The sequence below is a fragment of the Nematolebias whitei genome, chromosome 9, assembly GCF_014905685.2.
Source record: "Nematolebias whitei isolate Nwh7 chromosome 9, NemWhi1, whole genome shotgun sequence".
Taxonomy (NCBI): Eukaryota; Metazoa; Chordata; class Actinopteri; order Cyprinodontiformes; family Rivulidae; genus Nematolebias; species Nematolebias whitei.
In genome coordinates, this window is record NC_056506.1 from 15,228,411 (window position 1) to 15,244,368 (window position 15,958).

Genomic DNA, 15,958 nt, shown 5'->3' on the forward strand with positions numbered 1-15,958 from the left:
TCAATGATAAAATCAACTAAAATCAGTGATAAAATCAACTAAAATCAGTGATAAAAAATCAACTAAAATCAGTGATAAAAAATCAACTAAAATCAGTGATAAAATCATGTGGAGGCAGAATAGAAGACTGTTGGTGTCAGTCTCCCCACCATCACAGACATCTACACCTCCAGATGCAGGAAGAGGGCCACCTGCATCATGAAGGACCCCACTCACCCAGCACACACACTTTTTGCCCCACTCCCCTCAGGAAGGAGGTGGAGGAGCATTAAGTGTAGAACCACTAGACTGAGGAACAGCTTCTACCCTGAGGCTGTTAGACTCATGAATCTCTAACCAGAATAATCACTGTGAAAAATCATATCATGCTGCTGATCTGTTTCATGTTGCTGCTGATCTGTTTCAATGTTGCTGCTGATCTGTTTCAATGTTGCTGCTGATCTGTTTCAATGTTGATGTGTTCATGCGTGCTCATCTGCTCACACAGACTCATGTTCATGTTTGTGCTGATGTTCAACGTAATGTTTTTTTATGTTATGAGTGCTTAGTGTATATTTAGTTGATGTTTTTCTTAGTTCATATCTTAGATGTTATTACTGTTTTTCTTTTAAATTTTATTGTTGGATGTAACTGGGACCCTGTGTACATAATTTCGCTCCACCACATGTACCACATGAGGTGCGAATGACAATAAAGATTCTCTGACTCTGAATAGGCTTGCTTAAAAAGAAAGGTCTTTAAGCCTTTTTTAAAGTCAACCAATGATTGCGGAGCTCTCAGAAATTCGGGGAGGGATTTCCAGAGGCGGGGGGGGCAGCTACACAGAATGCCCGATCTCCCATGGTCCTTAATTTAAATCGTGGAAGGAGAAGGAGATGACTGTTCTGTGATTGTAGGGACCGGGTGGATGAATATGGAGCAAGAAGGTCCTTCAGATAATCTGGTGAAGTTCCGTTTAACATTGATGGGCAATTTTGTACTGAATTCTGTAGGTGACAGGAAGCCAGTGGAGGTTATGGAGAATGGGTGTAATATGTTCAAATTTACGAGCTCTCAATAAAATCCTGGCTGCACTGTTTTGAATATATTGAAGCTTCTGAAGGTTTTTGCCGGAGATTCCAGTAAACAGGGAGTTGCAGTAGTGGAGCCTGGAGGAGACAAAGGCATGGACGAGTTTCTCTGCATCAGCAAAAGTGAGAGATGGGCGCAGTTTGGAGATATTTCGAAGATGGAAGAAACAGGTTTTAAACAGATGCTTAATATGATTTTCAAATGTAAGATGAGTCCATTCTTACTCCAAGATTTGTAACAGAGCTGGAAAGGGTCTTGTCCAGAAAAAGGAATGGTCATTATAGTTAATAGTTTGATTCTCAAACCTCTTGAATCAAGTATTCACTTTGTGAACTGAACTTTTGTAATCTAATCCCTTTGAGTGAAAAAGTTATCTTAAGGCTGAGGTCTGCGTGTCTGGCAAATAAAAATGGCTGCCTTAAGTAATTTTCTGTTCAAAGCACTACCTGTGCTATGATTTGATAAAATATCACCATTTTGAATATAGCAATTATATAAAGGAACTATAGAAGAAGAATTGTTAAAGGGGCGGTTGTGGCTGAGTGGTTCGAACAGTCGTCGAGAGTTGGGGGTTTGATTCCACCACTATCCAGTCGCATGTTGAAGTGCCTCTTGGCAAAACACTGGACCCCTCATTGCCTTTGATGTGTGTGCCATCGGTGAATGAGTGTGATCTAAAAGCACTGGTTTGTCTCTATAGAAGGACTTGTTTGATTAGCTTTGTAGAGATGTAATGGAGTGCTGTTAGAATGTGTGTGTGGAGATAAATGAGGACACAGATTGTGTTGTAAAGAGCTTTGAATATCTGGATTTGATAGAAAGGCGCTGTATAAGTACAGTCCATTTACCATTTATATTTGAAAATAGAGATTTGTTTACTTTTTTGTGGCTAGAAGTACCTAAACATTAGTTCCCTGCACGATTGGTAATAATGCACACAAACTATCCATCCATCCTTCCATCGTCTTTACCCTCTTCTTTCTTTTTGGGTCACAGGGTTCACTGGTGCCCATATCTAGCAGTCATTGTGCGAGAGACGGGGGACACCCTGGACAGGTCGCAAGTCCCATAACAGGGCCACATGGAGACAAACGAGACAAACAACATTCACTCTCTCACTCACACCTCACCAGAATCGATGCAAAAAAGTAATTTATATTGCATTAAATGCACAACACTCTATAGCTCCATATATAAACAAGCTTAGCACATTTAAAATCTCAAAAACCTAGTTTATTTTGCTAAAATGTTGTGTAATATTGAAATCTGCAGATATTTGTAACAAACCATAAACACGTGAAACTGACCCCTTTAAGGAGAGAATATTGTGAGTTTTAGAGGAAAAAAGTTAAAAGGAGAGATACCTTCACTATAATCTTGGCTCTGTCCTGGGGCCCCTTGTTTTCATCATCTACCTTCTCCCCCTCTGCAATATCTTCCATAAATTTAACATTCACTTCCATTGTTTTGCCGACGACACCCAGCTCTTCTTATCCACTGCACCTAATTCTTCACTTCCTCCCTCCTCCCTCACTTCCTGCTTAACTGAAATTAAATCCTGGTTTACGTCTAATTTCCTTAAATTAAACGGTGATAAAACAGAGTTTCTACTCATGGGCACTAAATCCATCATATCTAGAATCAACAGTTTTTCCCTCACCATTGACAGCGCCATGGTTTCTCCCTCCCCTCACGTTCAAGAGTCTGGGTGTCATTCTTGACAGCACTCTCTCTTTTCACTCTCACATCAATAGTATTACCCGGTCTGCATACTTCCACCTTTGAAACATCAACGGTCTCCGTCCATCCCTCCCCCCGCACTCTGCTTCCATCCTGGTCCAGAGCTTGGTTATTTCTCGAATTGATTACTGCAACTCTCTCCTATTTGATCTGCCTCACAAATGACTCTATAAGCTTCAAATGGTTCAAAATTCAGCTGCCCGCATCGTTACAAAAACTCCCTCATTTTACCACATCACCCCAGTTTTACAGCAACTTCACTGGCTTCCAGTCACTTTCAGAATTAAATTTGAAATCCTGCTGTACACATTCAAGGCCATCCATAACCTCGCCCCTCCCTATCTGTCCGATCTCCTGCACATTATCACCCATTCACGCTCCCTTCGTTCTTCCTCTTCCATCCACCTCAACGTGCCTCTCGTCCGCCTCAGCACCATGGGACACAGAGCCTTTTCTCACTCTGCTCCCCAACTCTGGAACGCTCTTCCCCTGGACATCCATAATATTGACTCCCTTCAGACCTTCAAATCACAACTCAGAACTCATCTGTTCAGCCTTCTCACTTTCATTTCTTGTTATTTTCTTCTTGGTTTAGTGTTTTTAAAGCCATTTTGTATTGTTTTACTTTGTGTTTTATTTATTTATTTATTTATTTATTTTTTTTCATTTAGCCTTTATTTATCCAGGTTAGTCTCATTGAGCCACGAGAACTCATTTTCAAGAGAGACCTGTTTTTTAGGGAGCACCCCACACACATGGTGGGGGTTAAGGACCTTGCTCATGGGCCCAGAGTGGGGCGAATGAGGGTGGGGGCAAGTGTGGGTGTTTCATCTACCCCACCCACAATTTTTGATGTTGTCGGGGCCGGGGCGTGAACCGGCGATCTTCGGATCACAAGCCCACCTCTCTAACCTCTGCGCCACCACTCCCACTCACTTTTTAATTTTGTGAAGTGTCCTTGGGTGTCTTGAAAGGCGCTAACTAATAAAATGCATTATTATTATTATTATTATTATTATCTTGGTCATGAATATATACGTCTTTTAGTGTTAATATTGTTTGACTGCAAGATCTAAAGCAGCAGAAACAAAGACACTTAAACAGGACTCCCGCGGTGCACAAACATTTTTTGGTACAACACCTGTCTCAAAGCAACATGAAACAATGCGAGCATCGAGGTGTAGAGAACTCACCTCAGCTGGGTTGACAGAAAGCTTTAATGCATTTGTGACTGATGTCTTCCTTTTTTTTAAACACAACAAAATAAACTCAGTTTAGTGATCCTTCATTAAAATCCTTACTTTTAGCAATAACGCATCTCTCCATTTTCCAAACAACACATTTGTTGTTTTGTGTGTCCCTAAAATAGGTATGGGCAGCAACAAAGCGCTGCAATGGTAGTTCTGCCTGGTACATGTTTCAGACCGGGGGGGTGGAGGGGGGGGGGGGAACATTCAGCTACCCACCTGGCACATCCTTGGGCACCTCCAGAGAATCACACCCCACAGTTTGAGAACTACATTGTGGCTAAAGCACTTCAACTGTTCAATGGCTCGTTTATTGACAGCAACTTGATGTCGCACCACTTTTGGAAAAATTTCAGGCATGCGACAAGTCTGAAACTGCAACTGATGAACAGCGTTTGCCCTTTTCTGTTGCTTATTTTTAAAGGAATGACTACCAAATAAAATTTTACAGCTTACCTCTTAATACAATTTTAAGTCCCATTGTTTTTTTTGTTTTTTTTTGGCTTGACGACTGCTATGATTATTTGGATAGAAGGTGAAAGCCTCTTGTGTATTTATACTTGTACTATTTGCATATTTACGGGGAGGGGGGGCAGGACAATCCAAGCAGCACGTGCAGTTGCACTATATTTCATGTAGAAATGAAAGGTGCACAAAATATGGGTGTGCACATTTTCATAAATCCACATATTTTTGTATGAACATGCTTTTTCAGATTTTGTCCACATGCCATCTTTTACTATGAAAGCTGCACATATTTTCATACATGAGTTTCTTTCCCTGCCAGTCAAAACACAAGGATTGTTTAAACACCAAAAAGATGGGAGCATTGCACAGAAGCCAGTGAGCTCTGCCCTCTGCCCAGACAGACCAGTTCTAACCAGTGAGAAAGAACTGTCATACATGTTTCAGCCTGGAGACAAACATTTTTCAAGAATCTGATTGAATAACTGTATTTTCATGGATGAAAAAGTTTCTTGCACCACTGCAAAGTAGTTTATGTAAAATGGGAGAAATTTGCAAAAAATAAGAAAATACTTTGAAATAATATTTTTTAGATAAAATAAATATTAATAAAAAATGTCTACGCAACATGTCATGCTGAATTTATGGACCTTCTCAGAAGGTGTAGAAGGCCCTGAGGGTTCCCATTTACCATCAAAACATTTCTCTTAAAATGTTTTAGGTCAGGAAAGACAAATAAAACAATAGCATATCATCAGTAACAATGAATGCAAGGCTTAAATAACTTCTGATTGTTTACCAGACTGAAAGGTGATTTAATATCCTGAATAGCTTTAAAAAAGAAAAAGTTTGTCTCGAACACTAATTGGGACACATGGTAAATAAAAAATGGCTCCAACTTTCCTTTGAACTTGTTTCAATAAACTCTGCATATTTCTTCTCAACGTGACACCAGAAGCAAAACTGCAAGGCACTAGATATTGAAGAGAACTAATTAGATTCATGTCACTTCCTGTCTTGGCATTAAAAAATTCACCCAGTCTGTCAATAGTGTAGTTTAGTGGTCTTCAAAAAATGTAGCCAGGTCCATCTAATGTTTGTCTCTTGCAATGGTTCAGTAAATATGTTTAAATTCTCTTAAGAGACCACCATGCTAGTTTCATTCACTCACCAAGTTGTCTTTTTAGGCTAAACCTCTACTAGGCCTTGTGTTCACTTTCTGCAGAGAAAAGATAGGCCAGATGAAGGAATTAGCATAAACAACAAAAAACAAGTTGGGCATTTTTTTAAGCCCACCGTTATGAGACCCTGGTGTAGTTTATTAACGTAAAGACTGGTTTACTTCAAATGGGAAATTGTGAACACTTGGTGTTTTACCTACATATTAAAACCACATTCTTTTGATAAAGAAACAGTTTCACAAAACTGTTTTCAGACTACTTTGTTGTCAAACACTTATCTTGGCAAAGCAAGAAGCAAAAATAGAACTCCTGCCCACTATCACTGCTCCATGTTCTCAAGTTGGACGCCTTTGTGGCAGTCTATTCAAGATCCACACGTATCATCTCTCCACATGAGTACCAATCAAAGGGAAAGCCACCACCACCATAGTCCGTGGAGAAAACAGAAACCAGGTGTAACTCGCACAGGGAGTGCTCTTTTCATAATGGCTGTTTGAGTGTGTGTACAATGACAGCAGACGACTCACTGGAGGACAAAGGTAACATTTCTAGTGCCTTTTGCATGTAAATACTGAAAACCTGTGAAAGAGATTACTGTTCTCAGTTCCCATTGTACTGTGTACTAGTTTGATATCTGAACTGCTAGAGTGCATCAACATCAATGAAAAGACACATGAGCACTACGTGGCTCATGTGTTATTGTTGGAGAGACAAAAATAGTTTCCCCACAACAAATTTAGTACTTGTTCTGCAATCATTCAAAGTTTGTAACATTACGGAAATCTGTTCTGCAAGGCCAAAGAAAAACTAAAAACAATAAATGAATGACCTAGCATGAAAGAATGCATGTCGTCCGTTTCATTTCAGAGCTGGAGACAAAGATCATGCTTTGATAAGAAGGGACAGTTGTAGCATTTTGGTCAAATCTTGTAAATGTGCGATATCACGCAATATTGCAAGATCTAACAAGATATGTTAGTCCTGGGAGTATGTGTTGAATATGTATAACTAACAGCTACTACCATACATAATTTTACCTCAGGGACTGCCGAGAAAGGGTCTTTCAATTTTAATGCGGTCCAAAGTGTGTACCACCACAAATGTTATATCAAAACGACCGGCTCGGCACCGTGATGTGTGCTATTACTTTTATTGGAGTTTAGAGTTACTATGGTGGTGTAATTTGCAAAGAAGACACAATTTTTCTCATTGAAAAAGCCTGACAGAACTCTCAACAGCTTCTAACAACCACAGTGAGGTCACATGACCTAGAGTGGAGAGGTCTCTGAACAAAACACTGACTGATAAAGATGGCTGCCGTAGCTACCTGAGAAAACTCCAAATTGACTTGTGTGTCTTTGGGATATTGAGCTGAAATTGGGTATGGTGGTAGCTGAGAGCGAGTTGTTATTCAATCCTAATGCAAATTAAAAATCCAAGATGGTCACCTTAACTAAAAGGTAAAAAAAAAAAATATGACTCATCTACTTTAAAAAGTATTGAGCTGAAATTTGGTGTAGTGGTACATGAGAGCGATGCACAACACATTCTAAATTCAAATCTAAAAATGCAAGATGGCCACCTGAGCTACGAAGGAAAAAATACTATAAATCAGCCATTTTTAGAGATCGTAAACTTAATTTTGGTTTGGTGGTAAATACTGTGGGTGGCTGTGGCTGAGTGGTTAGAGCAGTCGTCCTGCAATGCAAGAGTTGGGGGTTCGATTTCACCAGCAGTAACATGCCGAAGTGTCCCTGGGCAAGACACTGAACCCCTCATTGCCTCTGATGTGTGTCCCATTGGTGTATGAATGTGATCTAAAGTATCGATTATTCTTTGTATATACAGTTGTATATAGCAGAGTGCTGTATGAGGGAATAGATTGTAAAGAGCTTTGAGTACCTTGATAAGATGGGAAGGTGCTGTATAAGTACAGTCCATTTACCATTGAACTCAAAAATCCAAGATAGCCATCAAAGCTACATGTAAACGGCTTTAACTCGGCTACTTTTACAAATACCGAGCTGAAATTTGGTGTGGTTATAGCTGAGAACGTTCCCCATCACATACTGAATCCAAATCAAATATCCAAGATGGCCACCATAGTTTAAAATGAAAAATTACTATAATTCATTGACTTTTTTTGTTGTTGCCATATTTAGCTGAAATTTGGTATAGTGGTAGTTGAGAGCAAACCCCAACACATAGTACTGTCAAATCAAAATTTTGAAATGGCTGCAAATGTGGCAGTTTGTATCAAAGTTTCTCTAGGAACTTTCTTGTTAACTGTAAAATTGCCTTAGACATTATATGTTTGCTAATGTTGCTTAGCAAACACAGTTTCTGAGAGTTTCATTAAACTCCATCCAGTAGTTCTCAAGATAAGTTGCTGACAGACAAAATCTCACAGAAAGACACCGGCAAAAATGACACAAGCCTTTTCCCCTTGGCAGTAGGCAATAAATATCTATGAAGCTCATCAAACAATGAAGATGCCAAGTTGTTGCAAGTGAGACCTGGGTCACTGTAGAGTGTTTAGTGAAAAATAAGCAGTTAATTCTTAAGGTGCCACAATATTGGTGCAACGAAGTGATGAGCCTTTTCACTCCATCCTCTGTTCCAGAGACGACGTTAATCAAACAACAGTCAAACAGTATTTTAGCTATTGTGTATTTAGGATGACCTGCTCTGCTGTCAGTGATGTCTGACATTTTAAGTGTAGAAACATGCTCAAATTAGGGATCTTTGTGAGTTTGATTTCTCTCTTTAGACACAAGGTTTGATAAGAGAGGTGTCATCATTTGACCATAAAATAAATTGGGCCTTTTGCCAACTAGAAGTCAGATTTAAACGGAAACCAGTCAGCGGAACTCCGAGAACTCAAACAAGCGTGCATGACGTGAGAAAGAGATGAGGTCATCTCTTGTATTAAATAGGCTTCTGTTTAGTAATTGCTTTAGACATCTCCATGAACTGCTTGACTGTCTACTTTTCTTAGTAGTTTTAACAGAAAAAGGAAAACAACTATCCTGTCTGAACAGCAGACCTAATAAAAACGGTCTTACAAGCTCATAGCAAGCTGTGGGTAAACACTGCTGAAGAGAAAGATTGGAACAGTTTTTACCTTGTGTTCTGATGCCAAATGGAGGCAAGTAATAGCTGATTTTTCCTAGTCGTTTGAAGTTTCGATCAAGAAACATTGGAGCTGATTTTATGAACCTGTAAAAGAGAAAAAATTGTGAAAATGTTTCCATTAGCCAAGCTAAAAGAAAATCTGCCATGCATTTTGACTAGCGATGTTTCATTGTTCACGCTCTCACTCCCACCTAGTGACAATTGAAAGTTTCATCCAAAAGACTTCATCAGTCTGAGGCCTGCCAACAAGATCTGTCTTATAAATAGCACCTCCTTGATGTGTTTCAAGCCAGCCTGCTGAGGAATTCACAGAAACTGGCTTTAGACGTGCAAAAAAGGGACATCCGTCCAAAACAACTGATCATCATGTACAACAATCAAATGTTTTATGCCAGCTGCCTAACTTGCTACTCACAGAAACAGCCTGAGGACACCAAGGCCAAAATGGTTCAGAAAATTTAAAGTAGATTTATTGTCATTTCACCACATGTGGTACATGAGGTGGAACAAAATTTTGTGCACAAGGTCCCAGTTACAAATATAAAAAGTGTAAAATATATAATATACAGTATATAATATATATATATATATATATATATATATATATATATTGTTTATTTATTTATATATATATATATATATATATATATATAAAAGTATAAAAAGAAACAGTATATAAGGATCTCAAATATACCATACCATTTTATTTATAGAGCACTTAAAACAGCGACAAGGCCAACCAAAGTGCTGTACAGACAGAACAACAGGCAACTCACAAAGCAAAATACAAAATGAGGTAAATCAGAATATAGACATAAAAACGATGCAAATAATAAATATGACGACTAACCTGTGTGGAGCATACAGGTTCAAAACACAGATCATCTGGTGATGAAAGCTACAGAATAATAGTGAGTTTTTGAATGGGATTTGAAAACTGAGAGGGAGGGGGCCTGTCTGACAAGCAGAGGTAACTCTTTCCAAAGTCTTGGTCCTGCTACAGAGAAGGCCCTGTCACCTCTGCGCTTAAGACGAGTTCCTGGAACTGTGAGGAGCAACTGGTCGCTGACCTCAGGGAACGTGCAGTGAGGCCAAGACTGGTGTAATGTGCTCTCTTTTGCCTGTACTGGTTAAAAATTGGGCTGCTACATTCTGGACCAGTTGTAGTCGTGCAATGGAGGTCTGAATGATGCCAAATAGGAGCGAATTGCAGTAATCAAGCCTAGATGTAATGAATGCATGTATTACTGTCTCCAGGTTCTTTTTGGACAATATGGGCTTCAGTTTAGACAGCCGCCTCAGTTGGAAGAAACATGATTTAACAATCATGTTTACGTTACTGTTAAGTTTCAGGGAAGGGTCCATTATCACTCCCAGATTAGTGACTCTTTGTTTTTCTGACAGGGTTAGAGTGGAAAGGTTGATGCAGTGGTTTGTGATTGTGTCGTTGGGAGGGAACAATATGACTTCAGACTTCTTTTCATTAGGTATGTTTACATGGACATAAGTAACCGGATCAAATGGCTGGTCGGAATAAAAGTGTGTCATGTAAACACTCCGTTCAGGTTATTTTTTGTGTATTCGGCGCAATCCGATATCATTTGTGATCAGAACAAAACGGGTGGTTTACGCCGATCCGTAACCCGATCGGTGCGCATGTAAACATGATCTGTAATCTGTTCGTTTTTATCTGATCGTGAAAAACTGACCTGACTGCGCATGTGCGACTTTGCCATTTCCGCCTGGCTAATGCTAATAATTTTAGCATGTCAGGGAAGCAAAACTGGTCGATGAGCGACACAACATTTCTACTAGAAACTTTCAAAGAGCTCAAAATGATCTGTATCACCTGTAGCTCCGTCAGGGAGTGCAGCAACGTCTCCACCAATATTAAAACCTGTCGCGGGTCCATTTTGGGTGCTCAGGTTTGTTTACGTTCACCCCGGAAGTAGAACTTCTTCTTCTGTGTTTTTTTAAGGAGAGTTTACCACCCTGCGCATGTCAGTACTGCTGTTCAGAACAAAGCCCGCTGCATGTAAACGCTTGTCATGAACAGATTGTGCCCATGTAAACAATACATTTGATTTATTTAATCTGAAAACATTTCAATCCGGTCAAAAAATGTTGCGCATGTAAACATAGCTACTGAAACTTAAGAAATTTAAAGCCATCCAGTCCCTGATGTCAGCCAGGCAGTCGAGCAGAGGTTGAATATAGCATGTACCATTGTGTCTTAGGGGGAAGTAAATTTGACAGTCATCGGCGTAGAAGTGAAAGGGTATGTTGTGTTTCTGGAAAATAGCACCAAGTGGCAGCAGGTATAAAGAGAATAGGAGGGGACCCAGGGTGGACCCCTGCGGAACCCCCCATTTAAGCTCTGCAGAACTAAAATCCTTGATGGAGACACAAAAGTATCCGTCAGCGAGGTAAGAGATGAACCAATTGAGGGCTGACCCTGTGATGCCCACCCACTGCTCCAACCTAGCAATGAGGATCTCATGTACACAGCTCATATACACATATGCATAAAAAGTTTTGAAAACTCAATCATCCAAGAAGAAATGTGTCCAGATGACATGATTTAACCCTTTGTTGTGACTTATCTACCTGGATGATTGAGCTTAAACCTTTTTTCTAAACCATTTTGGCCTTGGTGTTCCTCAGGCTGTTTCTGCGAGTAACAAGTCGGCCATCAGGCCTAAAACATTTGATTGTTGTACATGATGACTAGTTGTTTGGACAGATGGTCCCTTTTTGCATGTCTAAAGCCAGTTTCTGTGAATTCCTCAGCACATCAAGGAGGTACTATTTATAAGACAGATCTTGTTGGCAGGCCTCAGACTAATAAAGTCTTTTAGATGAAAGATGAAACATTTCTCCCAAAATGAAACTGTCCAGAGGATGTGATTTAAACCTTTTTTGTGAAACCAGACAAAACTGTCATTAGTTTAGAAAATAAAACTACAATGAACTGGGTCATTTTAAGATGAAATTTAAAGAGGTTTGTGCCTGAAACGTACCAAAAAAAAAAAGTTTGCCGATGACAAAGAACACATAGAATCAACTGCTCCAGACAAATTAAAAAACATTAACTAAAAACTGGTTGGGTGCGGGATGTGGTGCTGAGAAACGTGCATGTGATCAGTGTTTTCAATGGCCCCTGAACTGCTTCTTCCAGCTTCACCTTTTCCTTATCCTGTGTGTCCATGGAAGTGTGTATGTGTTTCCTTGATTAATCACAGCTTCAAAACCCAAAGAATCCATTTCCTTTAACTGACTGCAGCGCCTGTGACCTGAGCGCTCGGCTGCGTGCCACTTCTGCGCGTGTGACTTCAGGATGGATGTGTTTTTATGACCTATGGCAGGGCTCTGCAACCTGCGCCTCTGGAGCCACGTTCGGCTCTTTGGTGCCTCTGCAGGGACTCTGTCATGCTTTGACCAAAGCGACCAGAAAACTAAATTTTATAGGTTTTTATACCAACAACAAAAAAAGGCTAGTTTTAGCAAGTTTCTCTGTCATTTCTTAAGCAAATATGCAAAACCTAGAACTAATCTAAGGAGTAAAACATACTCACTTTAACTTTATGCTTTATTTCTTCAAAGCAGGATATTTAATTTTTCCACAATTAAAAAATAACTTCGGTCTGCATAGTTCATAGTTTTGTTTTTTTTAATAAAAAAAAAAAAAAAAGTAAAAACAAATGTATTTTTCCCTTTCTTTACAAAAATCTGGTGTTTTCTTTTGTCTTAAATTGTAAACATATCAATAAATGTTACAAATGATTAGAAATTTTTTGTTTTTTAATGTCATCCTTACTGGCCAGAAAAGTCTACTCCAACAAAACCTAAAGTGGCCCATGGGCCACCAGTTGATAATAGAGCTGTCATTTCTAACCAGAGCCCTAAGCCCCGCCCGATCCAAATTTGGGGCGGGCCGGACCATGATAATGTGCTGGATGGGCAGGCCGGGTCGGTGTTGGGCTTTTAACTGGGTCAGGATCAGCCGCGATCTAATTATATGGTAACATGGCTTGCCATACTTCACCAGCCGCACACGGCCATTTCAGCGCAAGCTGACCGGCATTGAAAGAGATAAAAAGTTCAGTTGGCAATCCATCGTCCAAATGGACGTTCATTCAGCCGCTGCACTCAGTGGACGCGCAGCCGATGACCCAAACATGAGATCTCAAAGCAGACGTGTCAGAGCAGGGTCCTGTCTGAATAAATCAGAATGCAGCAGAAACAGGGATTTAATGCTCTTTTACAGCCATGAAATGACAAACACCCCCTCAGCTCAGAATCTTCTGCCCCTTTTATTCAACTGCGCGTCTCCGACCGTTAATAACTAATTAAAATTTTTTTTTTTCCAGGTTCGGACCTGTAATTACTGTTAATTCATCAAGTCAGGTGGGGTTTGGAAATGATGACTACGGGCTGGATCGGATTTTTTTTGGCCCGAATGCAACTCTAGTTGATAATCACAATTGCAGCAGGTTTTGCAGCCCCAGACATGTTTAATTTAGTGAACGAAGGCACAAAGTGGCTCTGTTGATGGTAAAGGCGGCAGACCCCTGACCTATGGTGAAATCTGAACAGATGTCAAATAAAAAAGATAGTCTATTTTGTTTCTCCTCTGACGGTCACGTATATAAGAACAGACATGATCCAGTTACTTGTTTCTAGGTATATAATTGTGTAAAAAGTCATGAAGTCATACTGTTCCTACAGTTTAAATTCTTATAAACAGCATCATAGAGCTAGAGTGTTGATGTTTTGGTTTATTTGTTTCCTTCCTCTGTTACCAGACCTGTTGCGCTGAGTTGTGCTTTAATGGTCTACAATAGAACTGCCATTTCTAACCCAGGCCCAGCTCGACCTGATGTTCGGGCCAAAATAATGTGCATGATGGGCGGACCGGGTCAGTCTCGGGCTTTGGATATGGTTTTTTGAATCACACAGCACAAAGAAAACTGAATAAGAATGCACAATGTAAAATTGTGTTAATCTACTTGTAGAGGAGGAGGCAGGTCTGACCGGCCAGATGAAAGAGGGAAAATAAAAGTTGCTTTAAACTCAGATGGACAACAGGATCACCGGCCACGCGCGCTTCTGCACCTGCTGTCATCTGCGGTGATGGAAGTAGCAGCATAAAAGCTGAAGCGAGCAGCTTGTTCAATTAAAATAGTCTTGTTCTATATTTTTCCGAATAATTTTGCTCTAAAACATTTTTGTTCATCTGTTTAATAGCCTATCGTTAGAGATTTTTTTTTTTTTTTTAGGCTATTTGTTTTGCATGTTAATATCCATTTGGTGAAACAAGAACTCTTATCTTACTTTATTTATGTTTTTAAAAATATAATCTCAAACTGATTTGCTTGCAAAAACAGTAAAAGCTTAATAAAAAATAAAGGTCGGGTTTTTTCTGGGTTCGGGTCTGTAATTACAGTTTAATGATCGGGTTGGGTCGGGTTCAGAAAAAACAGCCACTGGCTGAGGCCGGGTTAGGTCAGATTTTTTAGGCCCGAATGCAACTCTAGTCTACAGCAACCAAAGGGGCCATCTCCTCTACATTTTTAAGCTCATTAAAAAAGGTACCAGTTGGTTGTGTGTTTTATATCCAGTCAGTACCAGGCTGTTGTGACTTTGCTACCAGAGAAGCAACGCTGTTTTGAGATAAACGTTTGCAACAAGCTACAAGAGTAAGCATGTTGGCAGGTGGAGAAAACAACCTACCAGAAGCTAATAATCCAGCTTACATCAGCCTTTCATACTTTTAATCTTTCTTTTCAAAAAGCTGAGCAGCAGCAAAGAAGTAATATTCTGTGCAACAGGCAGAGTTACTCTAAAATTACAAATACATCTAGTGTTCCATTTTAGTTAAAGTCTGCTGCTTGTGTCTATCTTGTAGTGCTGAAAAGAAATTAAGGCAACAACTTTCTCCTCATCATTTTAAAGGCACCTCATTTGTAAGGTATACAAAATACCAGTTGGTCAAACAAAAAATAGTCTCTGACAGTGGTAAATCTCAGCTCCCAGTGAACGGCACTTATTTATGTGAAGAACTGACTGTGTTAAACAAACTGCTCATGGTGAACTGTGTTCATAATGTACCATCTATTAAGAAAACCCATAATATAATCATGATTAAGCAATGTGTAATATTCTTTAGGCAGCGGTACTAATACTATACTTTTTTGTAATAAAAGCAAATAAATCATACTTTTACATTTCTGTTGTAATACTGTGAAAACGGGGATTTTGTTCTCAAGGCGATCATACCGTCCAGGTTTGGATATACTTCCACAGCACGCCATAACCTCTGGATATCAATGCTAATGTGGCTTACAAAAATGTATTAACATGATCATCTTTGCATATGATTAAACACATGCACAGATTGTGTTACTAGAATCAGCTGGCCGGTTCTCTTTGCCAGAAACAGCCCACCAGCATTGCAATTTTTACATCCCACAGAGGAGCCGCTGTCTGGCGCTGAGCAATAAATACACACACTTTCTCAGTAACCTTGAATTATGGCTCCCACAGTTAACAGACCTCACTAACCAGCAAAGCCATTTAAATGGGGAATGAAAGGCGAGCACAGAAGCAGAAAGTGTTCTGTTTCTCAGCAGGAGTCTTGTATTATCATAACACTGCCTCGGAATCACAAGATATACGTGACTCTACACGACGACTAAACATGGCTGACATTATTAGATCTTCCGGTTAGGTTCAGCATCTTCTGAGCACCGGTAACGGCTGCTGATGCGTTCATTAATTACAGCTTTGAAGCATGAGAGAATAAACAGAGTTGGATGGAGGACTCAGTGTTTGGCTTTCCCTGCTGCTCACATCACCTGACAGGAGCATACACACTCTGAGACCGTGTCCTGCCTCCAACACAAACAGTTTGGGTGAAGTGGAGGGGAGGGGGGTAAAATAAATTGGGCTGTGCAGGGGCGAAGGAGTTCAAAGAAGACAAACAAGAAGGAAGGAGGAGATGATTAGAAGGGGAAACACAGAACCTTACTGTTAAGTAGTTAAAAAAAATGTTGGTGGGCCACACTCGTTTTGAATAAACCATTACTAAAAAGCAAAAAAGGTTGAATCATGTCATCT

The 15,958-nt window shown here is 39.9% G+C and overlaps 1 protein-coding gene across 1 annotated transcript in view; it reads right to left on the reverse strand.

The window, feature by feature from the left end:
- st3gal3b (ST3 beta-galactoside alpha-2,3-sialyltransferase 3b) overlaps positions 1–15,958 on the reverse strand; it is a 111,352-nt gene that overhangs the window by 59,833 nt on the left and 35,561 nt on the right. The window contains exon 7 of the mRNA XM_037682009.1: positions 8,829–8,923. Coding sequence (XP_037537937.1) covers positions 8,829–8,923 — 95 coding nt within the window. The remainder of the gene's footprint in view (positions 1–8,828; positions 8,924–15,958) is intronic.